The sequence below is a fragment of the Salmo salar genome, chromosome ssa09 (assembly GCF_905237065.1).
Source record: "Salmo salar chromosome ssa09, Ssal_v3.1, whole genome shotgun sequence".
NCBI classification, from domain to species: Eukaryota; Metazoa; Chordata; class Actinopteri; order Salmoniformes; family Salmonidae; genus Salmo; species Salmo salar.
The window spans coordinates 127,124,391-127,146,276 of NC_059450.1; the positions used below are offsets into that span (position 1 = coordinate 127,124,391).

At 43.5% G+C, this 21,886-nt stretch overlaps 1 protein-coding gene across 1 annotated transcript in view; it reads left to right on the plus strand.

Moving 5' to 3' along the window:
* LOC106612873 (FRAS1-related extracellular matrix protein 2) overlaps nt 1-21,886 on the plus strand; it is a 113,947-nt gene that overhangs the window by 36,975 nt on the left and 55,086 nt on the right. Inside the window, exon 5 of the mRNA XM_014214479.2 lies at nt 19,710-19,856. Within this exon, the coding sequence (XP_014069954.2) occupies nt 19,710-19,856 (147 nt within the window). The remainder of the gene's footprint in view (nt 1-19,709; nt 19,857-21,886) is intronic.

A 21,886-nucleotide genomic window follows, 5' to 3' on the forward strand; every position in this document is an offset into this window, starting at 1 on the left:
AGAGAGACAGAGAGAGAGGCCTGAGCTCCCATCATTGTGTTCCCAGAGCTAACATGGTAGGTCTCTGGGGAGGGGCTAAATGGACAATGTGCAACTATAGTGAGAGGATTTGGTTCCTACATGATGACGTTTACACATATATGTTTGAATGATCATATGAGATGCCTATAGATGACCTTGTCATCAATCTGTCAGGGGCTACGTCCCAGATGGCACCGTATAGGCCCCGGTCAACATTAGTGCACTATTAGGGTGCCATTTAGGACACATCCTTGCAGTAGTTCAAAGTGAAAACAGCTCTGGTGTTGTTAGAAGTTAGAACAGAGCACGTCTCTTTAAGTGTAATCTCCATGTAACATACAGTATTTTCAAAGCCTACGATATTTACAGTGCAGTTAGTCCACGCACGTGAAAAGTGTTTTAATTCCTTTGCACTAAGACTGTAAATACACCAGTTAGTAAGAGCCTTAACCCACCAGACAGTTACAGCATACACCTGCCTTAAAGGGGCAGTCTGGGATTTGAATAAAAACAAGGTGGCACCCTTACACTTTTTGGGGGTAAACCGCCCTGGGATGGGGCTGGAGAAATTGAACCACTCGCAAATTCATAGACGGCGCTATGGATGCAGGACTGCCCATCCATAAGATTAAAATAAATCCATAACGGGCCTCCCGAGTGGCGCAGCGGTCTAAGGCACTGCAGCGCAGTGGTAAAGGCATCACTAGAGACCCAGGTTCAATCCCGGGCTGTTTCACAACCGGCTGTGATCGGGAGTCCCATAGGGCGACGCACAATTGGCCCAGCATCGTCCGGGTTAGTGGAGGGTTTGGCCGGGGGGGCTTTACTAGGGTCATCGCGCTCTAGCGACTCCTTGTGACGGGGCTGGGCGCCTGCAAGCTGATGAGGTCGTCAGTTGAACGGTGTTTCCTCCGACACATTGGTGTGGCTGGCTTCCGGGTTAAGCGGGTGTGTGTTAAGAAGTGCCGTTTGGTGGGTCATGTTTCTGAGAACGCATGACTCGACCTTCTCCTCCGGAGCCCGTTGGGGAGTTGCAGCGATGAGACAAGATCAAAATTGGAGAGAAAAAGGAGCCCATTTTTTGGGGGTGAACATTTTTATAACATTTTTATAAATAAATCCTAAACATTTATTTATCAATCCCAGATTGTCCCTTTAATTTTTTACTAGAGAAACACTTAACATGCTAATCTCAAACAGACAGGTTTGCAAGCTTCTAGAAGTTCGCTCTCTACCTGTCATAAACAAAGAGCCTCAGATAATGTATCTGCTCCTTAGGAGCTAGAGGTGGCATCCCAAAATCAAAATGGTAAGTAGTGCACTATATAGGGAATAAGGTCCCAGTTGGGACACATACAGATGCAGCTCCCCAGAGTGTTCTCCACTTTCTGTTCTACAGGATTAGCAGCCTGGCAGACAACAGTAACAACTGTGTAATGCTGTAGAGACATGCTGCACTAAATGAAAGCTGTGGGGCCCTATGGGCCGGCTCTGAGCCCTGTGAAAGGAGACAAGCTCAACAAACAGCTTGCTCTATTAGTATGGAGACCAGAGTCTCTAGGGCTGCGTCCCAAATTGCACTATATTCCTATATAATATATAGTGTACTACTTTTGACCAAAGCCCTATGGGAAAAAGGGTGCCATTTGGGACACATGACGCCTGTAGGGTCTGGAGATTTTATATTCTGCTCCATCACACCAAGGCTCTCCTCTCCTCAGCAAACAGTATGCCATTATTCCCGCTGACAAGAGAGCAAACAGGCATCATTCAGGAGGTCAAGACAATAAGCACGTCCCTCTCTCTTTGTCACTTATTCTCTTCATCCTCCCTGCATCGTCATTCTGTCGCTTTGTTTTTTCTCCCCGTTTTCACACCCCCTACCCTCTGGTTGTTCTCTTCTCATCTTCTCATCACAGCCTCCACTTCTCTGTCTCTCTCGCTCTCTCTCGAATTGAGACATCTTTGACACACGTGACAATATGCTGCTTTGTACCCTCTGGTATGGTAAACGTTCTTTATTCCAACAGACTACTGACTACATTATACTCCTCTCCTGTCTTCTCTACAAGTGGGAAGTGTGACAGATGTGTTGGACATAACTTGAAAGATGCTGTTTGTTTTACAAGCCAGTCGGCCCAAAGGGGTGTAATATATTCTGCGTTTGAGAAACAAAACAGGTGTCTATTTAAATGAGCTAGTTCTTAATGAAAGAGGAAGATCTGTGCGATCTGTAGTTTTTAGTAAAGGAGTATGTTTGATTCGATCTCGGGGTAAAGGTTGCGTACACTCTTAGAAAATAGTGGAACCTAAAAGGATTATTCAGCTGTCCCCATAGGATAACCCTTTGAAGAACAGTTTTTGGTTCCAAGTAGAGCCCTTTTGGTTCCAGGTAGGACCATTTTGGGTTCCATGTACACTGAGAATACAAAACATTAAGGACACCTGCTCTTTCCATGACATAGACTGACCAGGTGAATCCAGGTGAAAGCTATGATCCATTATTGATGTCACTTGTTAAATCCACATCAATCAGTGTAGATGAAGGGGAGGAGACAGGTAAAAGAAAGATTTTTAAGCCTTGAGACAATTGAGACATGGATTGTGTATGTGTGCCATTCAGAGGGTGAATGGGCAAGACAAAATATTTAAGTGCCTTTGAACAGGGTATGGTAGCAGGTGCCAGGCGCACCGGTTTGTGTTAAAAACGCTGCTGGGTTTTTCATGCTCAACAGTTTTCTTTGTGTATCAAGAATGGTCCACTACCCAAAGGACATCCAGCCAACTTGACACAACTGTGGGAAGCATTGGAATCAATATGGGCCAGCATCCCTGTGGAACGCTTCTGACACCTTGTACAGTCCATGCCCCGTCGAATTGAGGCTGTTCAGAGGGCTGTCGTGTCTATGACTATGATTAAATGAGATGACAGGGTATTTTATCAAATCGATTACCTAATGTTTAATTGAATTAAACCATGCAACAATTAACAAATTAATAAGCTGGGGCACCACGGAAGAGTGTTTATAGAGCTGTTGTCTTCCGAATAAACTCTCTTAAAGATCTTCAGATCTTTTATATTAATAGCATAGAATGTGTAGACTTTCCAAGATACAATTTATGTCGTCCTATCATCAGATATAATGTCCCAGACAACAACTGATCAGACATCATATTCTTTAAGTACCAACGGACACATTCAACTGGTTGAGAAAGGCAATTATTGTTCCATTCCCCAACCTTTTGATGTTACCATACTTTCTCTGTGGTAACAAAGGGCTTTCCAAGAGTCCATTCTGTAGAGTGGAGAGAAAACAGGGCAACGTCATGACAGGGCAAAAGGGGGAGGGGTGCAACTCAGTACTAGGAAGGTGTTCCTAATGTTTGGAAACCTGAAACCCATTTTTTTTTATGGAACCAAAAAGGGCTCTAACTGGAAACAAAAAGGGTTCCTCACAACTGAATAACTTTTTTGAAACCCTTTTTTCTGAGTGTAGTGGTTTGACTTCTGAGATGTTGAATGGACAGACATTGTAAGCAAATTTTCTGGCCTGCATGTTTGTCAGCTGGAGTGTTGTTTAGCATATTGTGTCCAGAAGGTCTCTGAGAAGAATTGTATGTTCCTCCAGGAGCAATGGCCTTGTAGCAGTCAGAGTTTTTCTTGTGGCTGTGGACTGTATGGGGCGGTCATTGTGGTGCTAGGAGTGGTCATGCATAATTGACTGTTAATGGACGACTCGAGAGACTCTCAATATTTAATCTGCGGTGACCTTTATGGGTGGGAGCTGGAATGCCTTCATGTGTGAGAGTTGTGTCCTAAATGGCACCCTATTCCTTATGTAGTGCACTATTCCTTATATAGTCCATAAGGTACTGGTCAAAAGTAGTGCACTATGAAGGGAATAAGGTGGTATTTGGGATGCAGACCTAGAGGAACTAAACCACATAGTTCATATGTTGTTATTTCCAACGCCGTTAGGATTCAGGACTCTACTGTCTGCACCAACTCAGGTAAATAACTCTGATAGATGAGGATGGCCTTCAAGGACTTTTATATCTGACTTCACCTCAGCATTCACACACAGCTCTGCCCCAGGTTATGACAATTGTATTGGTTTAGCTCTTCAAATCATGTCTGGGAAATGTATTTTTTATTTGAGCACAGAGTCACTGCTGTTGTTTTTGTTGTTGTTATTGTAGATTATTATTTAATTGATTTAATCACAAACAAAACAATCCTGATCCTGAATCCCTCAACACTAGCACTCAGTCCCCCATTACATTATCTTTGTAAAAGGAAACCCAATAAGAAAGAAGGAACACCTTGAATATCTTGTTGAATATCATGTGCCCACCCAAACAGTCCAAAATGATGAGGTGGTGTTGGCCAGGGATCAAGCCTGACCTTGGAGCTTGGCAGGGCACATTGAATGTCTGGTCTGGTCTGGACCAGTCTAGTCTGGATGTCAGGACATACAGACCTCTCTCGACAGACCCAATCATCTGCGGTCTGCAGTGTGGAGCAGCTGTCTTATCCACAAGGTGTTCTGTATAGCCTGCTGTGGAAGCTAGTGTGTCCCAAATGGCACCCTATTCCGTATGAACCTATTACTACTGTATGAACCTATTCTTAGGAAGCTGGAGCTGTAGGAGCTAATATTCCAAGACAGAACTAATAGGATTATTGGTAAAAGCCATGCACGGTTTTTATTTAAGTGATAGTGCCCTCTAAGCCGGTGTTTGGGTTATATATTGGCTTCAAGGGCATTATCACTTTTATTTATTTATTATCACTTTTATACAACGGGTTACCAACATATTCAAATAAGGATTGACATTATTTTCATTAAAAACGTTATAGAAAATGTGCTCACTTGTCAGGACACTGTTGTTCAGAGGAGCTAGCCAACAACACAGCTAACACAATCAATTCAAACTGAAGCTGGTAAGACTGATAGAAAGACTGCAAACTCGTTTTACCTTTTTTCAGTTGACATTTCTTTGTATATATCCATAAAAATTCTGCCAGCTGATTCCTGATTTCGACTGGCTGAGAAACGCTGCCTGTCTGTCTGTCTCATCCCGACTCCCGACACGTTCATTACTATGGGACAGCTGGAGATTGAATTTTAATATTGAAACAATGTTGCAAATGTCGAAGAGACAGACAGCAAGGTTTATACAAATCTCCACTCTTGAAAACTAAATGTTAGTCTAAAAGAAATGTGAGATAATGTCTAGATGCTTTTTATAGTGGAGATCAAGTTTCTAAGTTGCTGGGCTGATGAGACAGTGGATTGTGCAGTCAGATGGAACAGAGTAAAAAGGCATTTTATCGTCATAGATTTAGCCGTTAGTAACTTGTTTAATAGACACTGGCTGGAATGCGGTTTTAACCAATCAGCATTCAGGATTAGACCCACCTGTTGTATAAATGTGCACATGCCACAAATGTCCAGTTAAGTTAAACATATTGACCTTTACCAAACTACCTAAGGTTAAAAATACTGGATACTTTAGCAGATTGTTCTGCTTGTTTGGAAAAACTTTTTCTACTGGTTTCTCATGCATAATTATATGAAATCAACATATTTGACTTATTTTTTATATCCTTTCCATAATATTTCTCACCTAATTCAATGCTGGAAAAATGACTAGAGAGCGGTCTGGCAGGGCCATCCTTCCAAACCTTGTCACATTGTCTGAACTGAGCGAAGCCTGGGCGTCCGGGCTAACTAGAGAGGGGAGTATTTACTCAACACTCTCCATAGTGTGTATTCATCTACCCATTGTGTAGGAGGGTTTATCCAGTGTGTTGGGAATAGCATCATCAGTGAAGTAACTGGAGCATGGAGCAGCAGACTCCCAGGACTAGTCCTGGGTTCAAATATTATTTGAAAGAAATTCTAATAATGTGTCTGTGCTTGATTGAGCTTGCCTGGCACAATCGACCAATAGAAAAGTCTGAAAATGTTAAATCTCGCCCATCTGACACTCCAGTCAGGCTAGAGCAAACGCTCAAAATATTTTCAATAGAATTTGAACCCATGTCTGGCCAGGACAGGAGCAACCTTTGGACACACTGTATTTCCCGGCATTCCCCCGTGCCTGTCTCCCTCTAGTCTCCCCCTCCTCTCCCCTCTTTTCCCTGGGATTCAAATAAAGGAGTGCCAATCTGAAATCAGATCTTTGGGAATTTAGCCTCGAAAGAGAAGGGCTCATGCCACCCCCACCGCTTTTTTTGTTGCACCTTGTCTCACGTTTATTGAGCGCCTGATGCTCCTCTGCATACCAATGATGTTAAACACTTTTCTGTTGGTAAGTGGAGTCAATAATATGGGAAGCCAAAGAACCTCTATAATGGAGGGACAGACATTAAGCTCAGAGAATTCAGAGACAAAGACCTGTTTCTCTGAGCCTTGGATCAGGATTCACACGGGGCTTTGAGGAGGAACTGGTTTCTCTGAGCCTAAGATCAGGGGTCTTCACCCGGGGCTTTGAGGAGGAACTGGTTTCTCTGAGCCTTAGATCAGGGGTCTTCACCCGGGGCTTTGAGGAGGAACTGGTTTCTCTGAGCCTTAGATCAGGGGTCTTCACCCGGGGATTTGAGGAGGAACTGGTTTCTCTGAGCCTTAGATCAGGATTCACCCGGGGCTTTGAGGAGGAACTGGTTTCTCTGAGCCTTAGATCAGGATTCACCTGGGGCTTTGAGGAGGAACTGGTTTCTCTGAGCCTTAGATTAGGGGTCTTCACCCAGGGCTTTGAGGAGGAACTGGTTTCTCTGAGCCTTAGATCAGGGGTCTTCACCCGGGGCTTTGAGGAGGAACTGGTTTCTCTGAGCCTTAGATCAGGGTCTTCACCCGGGGCTTTGAGGAGGAACTGGTTTCTCTGAGCCTTAGATCAGGGGTCTTCACCCGGGGCTTTGAGGAGGAACTGGTTTCTCTGAGCCTTAGATCAGGATTCACCTGGGGCTTTGAGGAGGAACTGGTTTCTCTGAGCCTTAGATCGGTGGTCTTCACCCGGGGCTTTGAGGAGGAACTGGTTTCTCTGAGCCTTAGATCAGGGGTCTTCACCCGGGGCTTTGAGGAGCAACTGGTTTCTCTGAGCCTTAGATCAGGATTCACCTGGGGCTTTGAGGAGGAACTGGTTTCTCTGAGCCTTAGATCAGTGGTCTTCACCCAGGGCTTTGAGGAGGAACTGGTTTCTCTGAGCCTTAGATCAGGGGTCTTCACCCGGGGCTTTGAGGAGGAACTGGTTTCTCTGAGCCTTAGATCAGGGTCTTCACCCGGGGCTTTGAGGAGGAACTGGTTTCTCTGAGCCTTAGATCAAGGGTCTTCACCCGGGGCTTTGAGGAGGAACTGGTTTCTCTGAGCCTTAGATCAGGGGTCTTCACCCGGGGCTTTGAGGAGGAACAGGTTTCTCTGAGCCTTAGATCAGGGGTCTTCACCCGGGGCTTTGAGGAGGAACTGGTTTCTCTGAGCCTTAGATCAGGGGTCTTCACCCGGGGCTTTGAGGAGGAACTGGTTATTCTGAGCCTTAGATCAGGGGTCTTCACCCGGGGCTTTGAGGAGGAACTGCAGGGGCTCAAATATTGACGTGGAGTAAAGTAGACAAAATATACATTTTTCAATATTTTTATGTGTATCGCTAGCAACAACAGAATAAAACAATGTTTAATTGCAGTACATACCTACAGTTAAGCAAGGCCCGAGGGGTGTGGTATATGGCCAATATACCACAGCTAAGGGCTGTTCTTAAGTACGCATTGCAGAGTGCCTGGACACAGCCCTTAGCCGTGGTATATTGGCTATATTTCACAAACCCCAGAGGTGCGTTATTGCTATTAGAAATTGTTTACCAATGTAATTAGAGCAGTAAAAATAACGATTTTGTCATACCCGTGGTATACTGTACGGTCTGATATACCCGTCTGTCAGCCAATCAGCATTCAGGGCTCAAACTACCCAGTTTATAATAGAAATTAGATGTCAGCTTTATTTCTTACCTCCTAATATTGAGGACATTACACTCACGCACCCGTGAATAGGCTACCGGTGAGGCAAGTGCCACTGGCTGCTGGTAAGTTTTCTTGATACATTTTTGCCAACACATGGCTAACCTTTGTTTAACCAGCTAAACACCTGCTCTTAATGAACATTTGTTTGGAGTTACCTTAGTAGCTAATAGGCTATTTTAGAGTGTACAATTCCTCTTGCAATGATAATGTGGGTGTAACATGGGTTGTATAAAGGGGACCAAGGTGCAGCGTGTAAAGTGCTCATATTTCCTTTTAATGATAACACTTAACCTCTCTAGGGTCGGCGGAACGAAATCGTCCCACCTACTCAACAGCCAGTTGAATCCCGTGGCGCGTTATTCAAATACCTTAGAAATGCTATTACTTCAATTTCTCAAACATATGACTATTTTACACCATTTTAAAGACAAGACTCTCGTTAATCTAACCACACTGTCCGATTTCAAAAAGGCTTTACAACGAAAGCAAAACATTAGATTATGTCAGCAGAGTACCCAGCCAGAAATAATCAGACACCCATTTTTCAAGCTAGCATATAATGTCACATAAACCCAAACCACAGCTAAATGCAGCACTAACCTTTGATGATCTTCATCAGATGACAACCCTAGGACATTATGTTATACAATACATGCATGTTTTGTTCAATCAAGTTCATATTTATATCAAAAACCAGCTTTTTACATTAGCATGTGACGTTCAGAACTAGCATACCCCCCGCAAACTTCCGGTGAATTTACTAAATTACTCACGATAAACGTTCACAAAAAACATAACAATTATTTTAAGAATTATAGATACAGAACTCCTCTATGCACTCGCTATGTCTGATTTTAAAATAGCTTTTCGGTGAAAGCACATTTTGCAATATTCTCAGTAGATAGCCCGGCATCACAGGGCTAGCTATTTAGACACCCACCAAGTTTAGCACTAACCAAAATCAGATTTACTATAAGAAAAATGTTATTACCTTTGCTGTCTTCGTCAGAATGCACTCCCAGGACTTCTACTTCAATAACAAATGTTGGTTTGGTTCAAAATAATCCATAGTTATGTTCAAATATCCTCTGTTTTGTTCGTGCGTTCAAGACACTATCTGAATGGTAAAGAAGGGTGACACGCACGACGCATTTCGTGACAAAAAAATTCTAAATATTCCATTACCGTACTTCGAAGCATGTCAACCGCTGTTTAAAATCAATTTTTATGCCATTTTTCTCGTAAAAAAGCGATAATATTCTGACCGGGAATCTGTGTTTAGGTTCAAAGACGAAAGAAAATAAAAACATGGGGTCGACTCGTGCACGCGCCTCAGCCTATTGTCCTCTGATAGAGCACTTGCCAAAAGCGCTGATGTTTTTCAGCCAGTGGCTGGAATTACATCATTCAGCTTTTTCCCGCCTTCTGAGAGCCTATGGGAGCCGTAGGAAGTGTCACGTTAGAGCAAAGATCCTCAGTCTTCAATAAACAGAGTCAAGAAGCTCAAGGAATGGTCAGAGAGGGCACTTCCTGTACAGAATCTTCTCAGGTTTTTGCCTGCCATATGAGTTCTGTTATACTCACAGACACCATTCAAACAGTTTTAGAAACTTTAGGGTGTTTTCTATCCAAAGCCAATAATTATATGCATATTCTAGTTTCTGGGCAGTAGTAATAACCAGATTAAATCGGGTACGTTTTTTTATCCGGCCATGTAAATACTGCCCCCTACCCCCAACAGGTTAATCAAAACAACAAACACGACAGCCAACAGTTCCGTCAGGTTAATAGACAAAACGGAAAACAACTACCCACAAAACCCAGGCAAAACCCAGGAAGAAAAACCCCTACTTAAATATGATCTCCAATCAGAGGTAACGAGGACCAGCTGCCTCCAATTGGAGATCAACCCCAAAAAAAACAACACAGAAATAGGAAACCTAGAACACAAACATAGAAATAGAAAACATAGAAAAACACAAAACACCCCCTGTCATGCCCTGACCTACTCTACTGTAGAAAATTACATCTTACTAGGGTCAGGACGTGACAGTGGGGAGGTCAATATTAATGAAAAAACGATCTACCAAATCTATTTTAAAATGTTGATTACTTCTTCATTCACCTGATGATAAGACAAAGAGTTTGCCAACATATGAGGTCGTTACTGGGTCGTTGGTTTTCCTGGGAGGGGGTCCCTGGGCAAGAAAAGGTTGAAGACCCCTGTCTTAGATGGTTCTCATTCCCTCCCTCTCTCCCTCCCTCTATTCTCCATGTCCCTCCCTCTCTCTCGCTCACATCTATCTCTCCCTCTCCCAGCTCCTATGTTCAAAGCCACCTTTGGCCTTCGTTTCAGGATCTGAAAAATGTCCCCTCAGAGTTACCACTATCCCAAATACCTCTTGAATGAACAAATTGTCAAAATAGGGCAGACGCATATCCAGATTTATGTCTGATTTATTGCTGTCCTACTCCCTGAAAGCCTAGGGTTAATGAGTTAAATCTAGTGGCAAAAGGTTAACGTCCTTTAGTCCTGCCTGTGAACAAGAGTTAAGGATATGTATCCTTGCTTCACAATTGTCTAATAAACATCCATCTGTTAGAATAGCTCTTTAATCTGAACTGGTTCAATGATAGATGTGACTCCCACCTCCTCTCTAATTCAGCCCCTATCCTCCTCCTTCTCCTCCTCTCTCATTACTGCTTATATAGAGTTTAGTCTGATTAGGCTGCATCTCTCTCTTTCTCTAACTCTCTCTCCTTCAGCAGTAGGCTCCTCTGTACTTCCTCTGTAATGGGAGTTTTATACAGTGTGGCGTGGTAATAAATAACAGAGAGAGATGCATGTCCGGTCCTCAGAGCTTGGCTTATGGCCTGTTGTTGTGAGAAACATGTGCGTCCCAAATGGCACCCTATTCCCTTTATATAGTGCACTACTTTTGACCAGGACCCATTACTCACTCTAGGTAAACATCTTAATGCATACAGTAGTGTAGTGTATTTTTAAACACATTGTCCCAGTCAACCAGGGTTATTTTGCTGCCTACTCAGTGTAGAGCAGCTCAGTGGGTCGACAGACAGACAGACAGACAGACAGACAGACAGACAGACAGACAGACAGACAGACAGACAGACAGACAGACAGACAGACAGACAGACAGACAGACAGACAGACAGACACGGGGAGAGAGAAAAGGACCCGTTGAGCATCCAGGTCCCCAGGGTGACCAAATAAGGACCGTCTGCTGTGTGAGTGGAGACAAGAGACAAGTGCACTGAGAGAGAGAGAGAATGTGTGTGTGTCTGTGTGGGAGACAAGGGCACAGAGTTGGCACTGGCACCACTCAGCTCAGCCGCCTACGTTCACTACACTCCCTCGCAGAGTTCTCCTGTCCATCACAACACAGCCCAGTAGAGTTACTTTTAACAGTACAATACCATGATCAAGGCTTCACGCTGACACACATTGGTATCAACAGTAAAGCTAGATTGACATGGGAGAATAGGTGAATGAACATATTTCATCTAATTTATTTTCCATTAACATGACTGTCCCTCCATAATTACCACAGTGTGACAATATTTACATAGATCAAGAGTCTAATCTAAAGTAACTCTGGGACTGGCAACAGAGGACATTAGCTGGGTTAGGTTTTTAGTCTGGTGTATACTTTAGAAAAAAGTGACTGGTGATTGCTTGTCCTTTGACTGGGAATGAGGAGGAACATGGGAAACCAATTTAGACAGCTAACCTGTAGCTCAGCAGATTGGCCCTGGGCGGCAGTTAAAGATTAACTGAGATGTTTTTTTTAGGGCCTCTTTGAAGTGTTCTTACTTCAACTCCTGCTTATCTTAATTACTGAAAAATAACCTTATGGAAGGAAATGGACCTCTGGCTACTTGCACCAACACACTTCAGCTGCCTAACACAAGCACCAGTGGTGCTGTAATTCTGGCTTCCCAAACCTGATGATGACTGGCTCATGTGATAAAGAATTTATTCACTGATATTCCTGAATTAAGATTGTAAAAAGTGTTTCTAACATTCTGAAGGCATTGCACAGCTTTGGATTTTGCCCTCTCCATGTTGGCTACTTTTCCTGCCCACAAGCAGGTGATCTTGAAAGTGGTTAATGTAGAGGTAAAGTGGAGGAGGGTACCTTTGAAGCCTAGCTTGAGGTGAATGTTGTCTCCAGCGTAATGTAAATGATTAGACATCATGCCACCATGTAATGTTCACAATGAGACGTATGACCGAGGCACAGGCAGACTGGTGTGGTATTGTACCTATACATGGTCTCAGGACGTCCCTATGGGTAACTGACACTGAAGACAAACTGCATTCCAAATGGCACCCCTATTCCCTTTTCAAAAGTAGAGCACTATATAGGGAATAGGGTGCTATTTGAGATGCATCCCAAAGCCTTTGCTCTTACACATCTGAGACGAGAGGAGAGGAATAGTATCAGGATAACATTAGCAACATTGTGTGAACATAGAGACGATGCCAAGCTTTCCACAGCAAGATCCTAACTTTAATCCAGCATACCCAGGAAGTTAGGAAGATGTGTCTTCTCTTAACAACATTTTAGTCGGTCTGAAGTCTCTTACAACAGCTGTGAGTGCTTATTAGCGTAGTTGTATAACTCTACAGGTTGCTGAAGGAGTTCTGGATGGAAACGAGGAGCTTGTAGCAGTTTTCCATAAAGAGCTGATGTCTGTGGTGGGAGAGGGCCAGGTGATTAAGACCAGTAGACTTCACGACTCAGAGATCACACACACTGTGATTACCTGTGGCATGGGTCTAGCTGCTCCCTCTAAGCCCTAATACAAGGTAGGGAGATCTAAACACACACACCCCTCTGTTCCAGCAGAGTAATCCAGAACACACACAGGGGGAAAAGCTCTTTTCACTCCAACAGACGTCTTACCTGCAGGAGTTATTAAAGTGGAGAGTTATTAGGCCCAACTCTACTCCTAGTATGGCCTTAACCCCTGAGAATGGACAGGCTTGGGCCAGTGGCATGGATGTACTGTAGTAGCTTGGTTTACATTAATATAGTACCAAACCATCAGCAGCTAGCGATCTCTGGGTTGTAGTTCTAGGATACCTCTGTTTTCTCTATTCTGACAGAACCCATTACCGTGGAAACAATCAGACTTTGAAGATGAGCCAGAAAATCATCATCTCCACTTTATTTAGCTCTACTTCCATCATCTCCACTTTATTTAGCTCTACTTCCATCATCTCCACTTTATTTAGCTCTACTTCCATCATCTCCACTTTATTTTGCTCTACTTTCATCATCTCCACTTTATTTAGCTCTACTTCCATCATCTCCACTTTATTTTGCTCTACTTTCATCATCTCCACTTTATTTAGCTCTACTTCCATCATCTCCACTTTATTTAGCTCTACTTTCATCATCTCCACTTTATTTAGCTCTACTTCCATCATCTCCACTTTATTTAGCTCTACTTTCATCACCTCCACTTTATTTAGCTCTACTTCCATCATCTCCACTTTATTTAGCTCTACTTTCATCATCTCCACTTTATTTAGCTCTACTTCCATCATCTCCACTTTATTTAGCTCTAGTTCCATCATCTCCACTTTATTTAGCTCTACTTTCATCATCTCCACTTTATTTAGCTCTGCTTCCATCATCTCCACTTTATTTAGCTCTACTTTCATCATCTCCACTTTATTCTCCTTCATCTTCTATGTTAGTTCAGCCATATCTTTGTCATATTCACATTCTTTTCTCTGTTCATTGGTTCATAATAAAGTCATGATGTGTTTTCTTTTTCCACACAGTCTTCTTGACAGAATCAGATCTAATGAGTTTGGTCTCCTCTCCTCCAGTTCTGTCTTTTCCTTTTGGCCGTGATGTGGTTCAGTATAGTTTACTCCATGGTTTAGGCCGTGATGTGGTTCAGTATAGTTTACTCCACGGTTTAGGCCGTGATGTGGTTCAGTATAGTTTACTCCATGGTTTAGGCCGTGATGTGGTTCAGTATAGTTTACTCCATGGTTTAGGCAGTGATGTGGTTCAGTATAGTTTACTCCATGGTTTAGGCAGTGATGTGGTTCAGTATAGTTTACTCCATGGTTTAGGCCGTGATGTGGTTCAGTATAGTTTACTCCATGGTTTAGGCCGTGATGTGGTTCAGTATAGTTTACTCCATGGTTTAGGCAGTGATGTGGTTCAGTATAGTTTACTCCATGGTTTAGGCCGTGATGTGGTTCAGTATATTTTACTCCATGGTTTAGGCAGTGATGTGGTTCAGTATAGTTTACTCCATGGTTTAGGCCGTGATGTGGTTCAGTATAGTTTACTCCATGGTTTAGGCCGTGATGTGGTTCAGTATAGTTTACTCCATGGTTTAGGCCGTGATGTGGTTCAGTATAGTTTACTCCACGGTTTAGGCCGTGATGTGGTTCAGTATAGTTTACTCCATGGTTTAGGCCGTGATGTGGTTCAGTATAGTTTACTCCATGGTTTAGGCAGTGATGTGGTTCAGTATAGTTTACTCCATGGTTTAGGCAGTGATGTGGTTCAGTATAGTTTACTCCATGGTTTAGGCCGTGATGTGGTTCAGTATAGTTTACTCCATGGTTTAGGCCGTGATGTGGTTCAGTATAGTTTACTCCATGGTTTAGGCAGTGATGTGGTTCAGTATAGTTTACTCCATGGTTTAGGCCGTGATGTGGTTCAGTATATTTTACTCCATGGTTTAGGCAGTGATGTGGTTCAGTATAGTTTACTCCATGGTTTAGGCCGTGATGTGGTTCAGTATAGTTTACTCCATGGTTTAGGCCGTGATGTGGTTCAGTATAGTTTACTCCATGGTTTAGGCAGTGATGTGGTTCAGTATAGTTTACTCCATGGTTTAGGCAGTGATGTGGTTCAGTATAGTTTACTCCATGGTTTTGGCCGTGATGTGGTTCAGTATAGTTTACTCCATGGTTTAGGCCGTGATGTGGTTCAGTATAGTTTACTCCATGGTTTAGGCAGTGATGTGGTTCAGTATAGTTTACTCCATGGTTTAGGCCGTGATGTGGTTCAGTATAGTTTACTTCATGGTTTAGGCCGTGATGTGGTTCAGTATAGTTTACTCCATGGTTTAGGCAGTGATGTGGTTCAGTATAGTTTACTCCATGGTTTAGGCAGTGATGTGGTTCAGTATAGTTTACTCCATGGTTTAGGCCGTGATGTGGTTCAGTATAGTTTACTCCATGGTTTAGGCAGTGATGTGGTTCAGTATAGTTTACTCCATGGTTTAGGCAGTGATGTGGTTCAGTATAGTTTACTCCATGGTTTAGGCAGTGATGTGGTTCAGTATAGTTTACTCCATGGTTTAGGCAGTGATGTGGTTCAGTATAGTTTACTCCATGGTTTAGGCAGTGATGTGGTTCAGTATAGTTTACTCCATGGTTTAGGCCGTGATGTGGTTCAGTATAGTTTACTCCATGGTTTAGGCAGTGATGTGGTTCAGTATAGTTTACTCCATGGTTTAGGCAGTGATGTGGTTCAGTATAGTTTACTCCATGGTTTAGGCCGTGATGTGGTTCAGCATAGTTTACTCCATGGTTTAGGCTGTGATGTGGTTCAGTATATTTTACTCCATGGTTTAGGCCGTGATGTGGTTCAGCATAGTTTACTCCATGGTTTAGGGCGTGATGTGGTTCAGTATAGTTTACTCCATGGTTTAGGCCGTGATGTGGTTCAGTATAGTTTACTCCATGGTTTAGGCCGTGATGTGGTTCAGTATAGTTTACTCCATGGTTTAGGCCGTGATGTGGTTCAGTACAGTTTACTCCATGGTTTAAGCCGTGATGTGGTTCAGTATATTTTACTCCATGGTTTAGGCCGTGATGTGGTTCAGCATAGTTTACTCCATGGTTTAGGCCGTGATGTGGTTCAGTATAGTTTACTCCATGGTTTAGGCCGTGATGTGGTTCAGTATATTTTACTCCATGGTTTAGGCCGTGATGTGGTTCAGCATAGTTTACTCCATGGTTTAGGGCGTGATGTGGTTCAGTATAGTTTACTCTATGGTTTAGGCAGTGATGTGGTTCAGTATAGTTTACTCCATGGTTTAGGGCGTGATGTGGTTCAGCATAGTTTACTCCATGGTTTAGGCAGTGATGTGGTTCAGTATAGTTTACTCCATGGTTTAGGCAGTGATGTGGTTCAGTATAGTTTACTCCATGGTTTAGGCAGTGATGTGGTTCAGCATATTTTACTCCATGGTTTAGGCAGTGATGTGGTTCAGTATAGTTTACTCCATGGTTTAGGCAGGGATGTGGTTCAGTATAGTTTACTCCATGGTTTAGGCAGTGATGTGGTTCAGCATAGTTTACTCCATGGTTTAGGCAGTGATGTGGTTCAGCATAGTTTACTCCATGGTTTAGGCAGGGATGTGGTTCAGTATAGTTTACTCCATGGTTTAGGCCGTGATGTGGTTCAGTATAGTTTACTCCACGGTTTAGGCAGTGATGTGGTTCAGTATAGTTTACTCCACGGTTTAGGCCGTGATGTGGTTCAGTATAGTTTACTCCACGGTTTAGGCCGTGATGTGGTTCAGTATAGTTTACTCCATGGTTTAGGGCGTGATGTGGTTCAGCATAGTTTACTCCATGGTTTAGGGCGTGATGTGGTTCAGCATAGTTTACTCCATGGTTTAGGCAGGGATGTGGTTCAGTATAGTTTACTCCATGGTTTAGGCCGTGATGTGGTTCAGTATAGTTTACTCCATGGTTTAGGCAGTGATGTGGTTCAGTATAGTTTACTCCATGGTTTAGGCCGTGATGTGGTTCAGTATAGTTTACTCCATGGTTTAGGCAGTGATGTGGTTCAGTATAGTGTACTCCATGGTTTAGGCCGTGATGTGGTTCAGTATAGTTTACTCCATGGTTTAGGCCGTGATGTGGTTCAGTACAGTTTACTCCATGGTTTAGGCAGTGATGTGGTTCAGTATAGTTTACTCCATGGTTTAGGCCGTGATGTGGTTCAGTATAGTTTACTCCATGGTTTAGGCCGTGATGTGGTTCAGTATAGTTTACTCCATGGTTTAGGCCGTGATGTGGTTCAGTATAGTTTACTCCATGGTTTAGGCCGTGATGTGGTTCAGTATAGTTTACTCCATGGTTTAGGCCGTGATGTGGTTCAGTATAGTTTACTCCATGGTTTAGGCAGTGATGTGGTTCAGTATAGTTTACTCCATGGTTTAGGCAGTGATGTCTGAGTTGGTTCATGATAAAGTCATGAGGTGTTTTCTTCCACAGAGTCTCCTTGACAGATTCAGGATGAGTTAATAAGTGTCTGAGTTTAGTTGTGAACGAAAAACAACCATTTCTAAGTTCTTCTTCGTCTTCTGAGCTCTACTGTGTGTTTGCTCTGCTGGCCCTGGTATGACCCAGTGTTGTTCCTCGTCTGGTGTCACATGTTTTAAGTCCTATTAAAGTCCAGGTAAGGGAATGTGTGGTGGTGTTAGTCTATCAGATCATATGAAACAGCAATGAACAGGTGCAGTATAGGCCACGGTTCCACTCACTCACCATGCTACATGCCCTTCTATACACACACACACACACACACACACACACACACACACACACACACACACACACACACACACACACACACACACACACACACACACACACACACACACACACACACACACACACACAATAAAACAGTAACACCCTTGTGAATGTGCAGGTCTCACCCTCTCTTGAAAGAGAAAAAGCTACATAGCAGTGGTCGACTGGACATGACAGATTTACTGACCATGACAACTGGGGGAAGGGTTGTCAGGGGGAAGGGCAGAATGAAGGAGAGGAGAGAGGGGACTGGGGGGTTAAGGCCTCAGAACAATATGTGTCCCAAATGGCACCCCATTCCCTATATAGTGGACTACTTTTGACTGGGGGCACATAGGGCTTTCTGTTTTAACTGGTAATTCATTGCACCCACCTGGTGTCCCAGGTCTAATTTAGAACCTGATTAGAGGGAAACCAAATGAAAAAAAGCAGTGGAAGTGGCTTCGAAGTCCGTATTAGAATTTGATGTATATAGGCAATGAGAAGCCATTTGGGACTCAGATTCAGACCCGCCATGTAGGTTCTCTTTCACTCTTTCACTCCTCCCACCTCACATCTGCCAGCTGTCCAGCTGTACTGTAGAAACACATGGGTCTGTCTCCCTCCTCTACCTTCATCCCTCCATTCTCTTTTCTCTCTTCATCCTTCCATCTCCCTCCTCTCCCTTCAACCCTCCATCTCCCTCCTCTCTCTTCATTCCTCACTCTCCCTCATCTCCCTTCAATTCTCCATCTCCCTCCTCTCACATCATCTCTCTATCTCCCTCCTCTCCCTTCAATCCTCAATCTCCCTCCTCTCCCTTCATTTCTCCATCTCCCTCCTCTCCAATCCTCTCTTAATTTCCCTCCTCTCCCATCATCTCTCCATCTCCCTCCTCTTCCTTCAATCCTCCATCTCCCTCCTCTCCCAACATCTCTCCATCTCCCTCCTCCCATAATCTCTCCATCTCCCTCCTCTCCCTTCATCTCTTCATCTCCCTCCTGTCCTTTCATTCCCGTCATCCCTCATTTCACACTGTTTAGGCTGAGGGGCTTGGAGCCACTGTTATAAACCTGCTGTTAATGCCAATAGAATGTGTGCTTGCATGCGTGAGTGTGTAAGCGTCTACAAGCTATGACTTGTCATTGTGTGTGTGTGTGTGTGTGTGTGTGTGTGTGTGTGTGTGTGTGTGTGTGTGTGTGTGTGTGTGTGTGTGTGTGTGTGTGTGTGTGTGTGTGTGTGTGTGTGTGTGTTTGATGTCTGTGTGTGGTGTTGCTCTCTCTGTGGTCAGTATGGTAACAGGCAGTGCTGCCCTCCAGGAATACAGAGCTTTGAATTCCACTTCAAACAGGACTGATAAAACAACCCTGACACACACACACACACACACACACACACACACACACACACACACACACACACACACACACACACACACACACACACACAGAGTCTAACCTTTATCTCTTAATTACTATGAAGCCAATTAGACCTTCTACTTTATACTTCCTCCTCTGCACTGATAACTCCCACTGAATATACTGACAGGGAGGCTGTGTGTGTGTGTGTTTGCTCGTTCTTGTGTGTGTGCACGTGTGCATGCGCGTGTGTTTGTGCTGATACATATGCCTCCCACCAAATATAGGCAGGGAGTCTAGCTGTCCTACAGGTACCCATAATACCACCATGAAATTACTCGAATGAAAAGATTTTGAGATAGGAACATGTCCTGAAAACAAACAGCTTTTCCATTATAAATGTTTTGAAGTGCAAATAATGTGTTCAGAAGCTTAACTGCTTCTGGTGCCTTTGCTGAATGAATTCCCTCTCATGTCGATCTTCGTTTTTGTTGTTGTTGACTGTTGTTGTTTACAAAGACAAACATCCACACAGAACGACACTAGCACTTGATGTAATGTAATTTGTCAATAAATATAAAGGATTTAAAATGTGTGTGTGTGTTTCCTGTACTCACTGTACTGTCACTTTGGATGAAAGTGTCTGTTAGGTGGCACATAAGACACATTATGAAGTGATCGTTTCTGAGGGTGCTGATCATTAAGTTCTGTGTGTGTTTAGGAGGCAACAGGCTGAAGAACCAGGTGTTCAGGCTGAACTGGGCCTGGGTCTCCCTGGAGAAGGAGTACTATGTGGTGGACGAGGAGGCCAAGTACCTGGAGGTGGTCCTCAAACGACGAGGATACCTGGGAGAGACGTCCTTCGTCAGTAAGTCAAACTACCTTCTAATTATACTCATCATTATGCACATTGTCTGTGTCCCGAATGGCACTCTATTCTCATCAGAGTCAGGACATCCATAGACATCCTCAGGACATCCTTGGCTCTATCCCTCCAGGGAAGCTCCACAGCTTTTCAGCCTGTCATGTTCATGTAGCGGATGGCTGAGTTAGCATGGCCCAGTGACATCACCTGCCTCTATATCTAAGAGCCAACTGTCACTCGTGGTCCAATCACTCCTTGTCCAATTTTCACATTTTCTAAAGGAAAGGGATGTTAATGGATGTCCTGACAAAAGTAGTGCACTCTATATGCCATTTGGGACATAGCCTTGGAGATCAAATAGAAAGGTGCCATTTGGGACGCACACGAAGAATAACGGAGGGCCAATCTCTTGACTCAGAGAGAGCAGGGGAGGGACAGAAAACTTCAGGGTCATACAGGTCACAACCTTTCACCCCTGACTCCTCTCCTCAGGGCGGGATTTGTTATTTTAGCCAATCAGACAGGACGACCCTCCTGGGGATAGCAAGGGCTCATGGGAGAGGTTACGCAGAGTTGGTGGTGGTCAGAAAGACGCCCGCTGTCGCCGAGTTAGACGCCTCTCTCTGTGAACATTCCTTACATTTTACTGTCCTGGACTCAATAGGGAGTAAACACAGTGCAACAAAAGATGGGACAGTAAACCTTAGTTTTATATCACAAGGTTTATACACTGGGTTTATAACAACAGTAAACCTTAGTTTTATAACACAAAGTTTATACACAGGGTTTATAACAACAGTAAACCTTAGTTTTATAACACAAAGTTTATACACAGGGTTTATAACAACAGTAAACCTTAGTTTATAACACAAAGTTTATACACAGGGTTTATAACAAAGGTTTTATGGCTGACTACTACTGGCACCACTGGTATTGTTTTCATTGTTTTTGTCCGGAATCGCTATATGTTCGGGATGTCAATAAAGTTATGCTAGTTTGAATAGCTGAAATTTGAGGTCGGGTGTGTTGAGTTGTACCCAGCTGTGTCTCCCTGTGTATCTGCTAGCTTTGAGGCTGTGGTGTGTTACGTTGTCCCTGTGTGCTTCCCAAATGGCCCGAAATATTCTCTATATAGTGCACTACTTTTGACCAGGGCCCATTGTTGGCCACAGGGCTCTGGTCTAATGTACAGCACTATATATGGAATAGAGTACCAATTGGGAAGCAGCCCTGTGCCTCTGCTAGCTAATGATCTCGCTCTCCCTCAGTGGGTATGCAGATAATATGCACATAATACGCAGATGATATGCAAATAATATAACCATTAGACTATCTCAAGGGTCTGCCCTCTTCAAGAGACAATTAATGTAAAGGAACTAATGAAGTATCTTTTTCTTGAAGAACACAAAGAAGAGGGTTATATCACCCTTTTAATGGGTTAACTGATTAGCATTTCTGATAAATAAGATAAATAACTACATTTCATACTGTGGAAACTTCTGAAGCTGTTTTTAAAAGATATTAAAAAAGACTTCTACGATACTCCCCTAAATGTGATAGTATTTGAGAGTATATTGATATATTTCTCAGGTGAACATCATTGCATCAGTGAAAGGTTTTGTCTCTCCATGCTTATACGAGGTTAGGCAGAACAGAACAGGGGAAATTGGGAGTGCATCCCAAATGGCACCCTATTCCCTACATAGTGCACTACTTTTAACCAGAGACCTATGGTAGAACACTATATAGGGAATAGGGTGCATTTAGGAGCACCTCCAGAAGCACACACAGCACACTGGCATTGTTTTCTGCTCCTCAATGTGTTTAATGGATCTCAAACTTTAAAGGATGGAGGGAGACAGAAAGAGAAAGCCAAACCTTCAGATGAAGCAGGCTCACAGGGTTCAGATCAGTCTGACAGACCCACTACCCATCTGCCTGGGTGCTGATCTCAGGCCAGTGCTTCACACAGAGAGGAGGCAGAGGTTATCTGCTCCATCCCAGCCCTGATGACAAGACCTAGGATGCGTCTG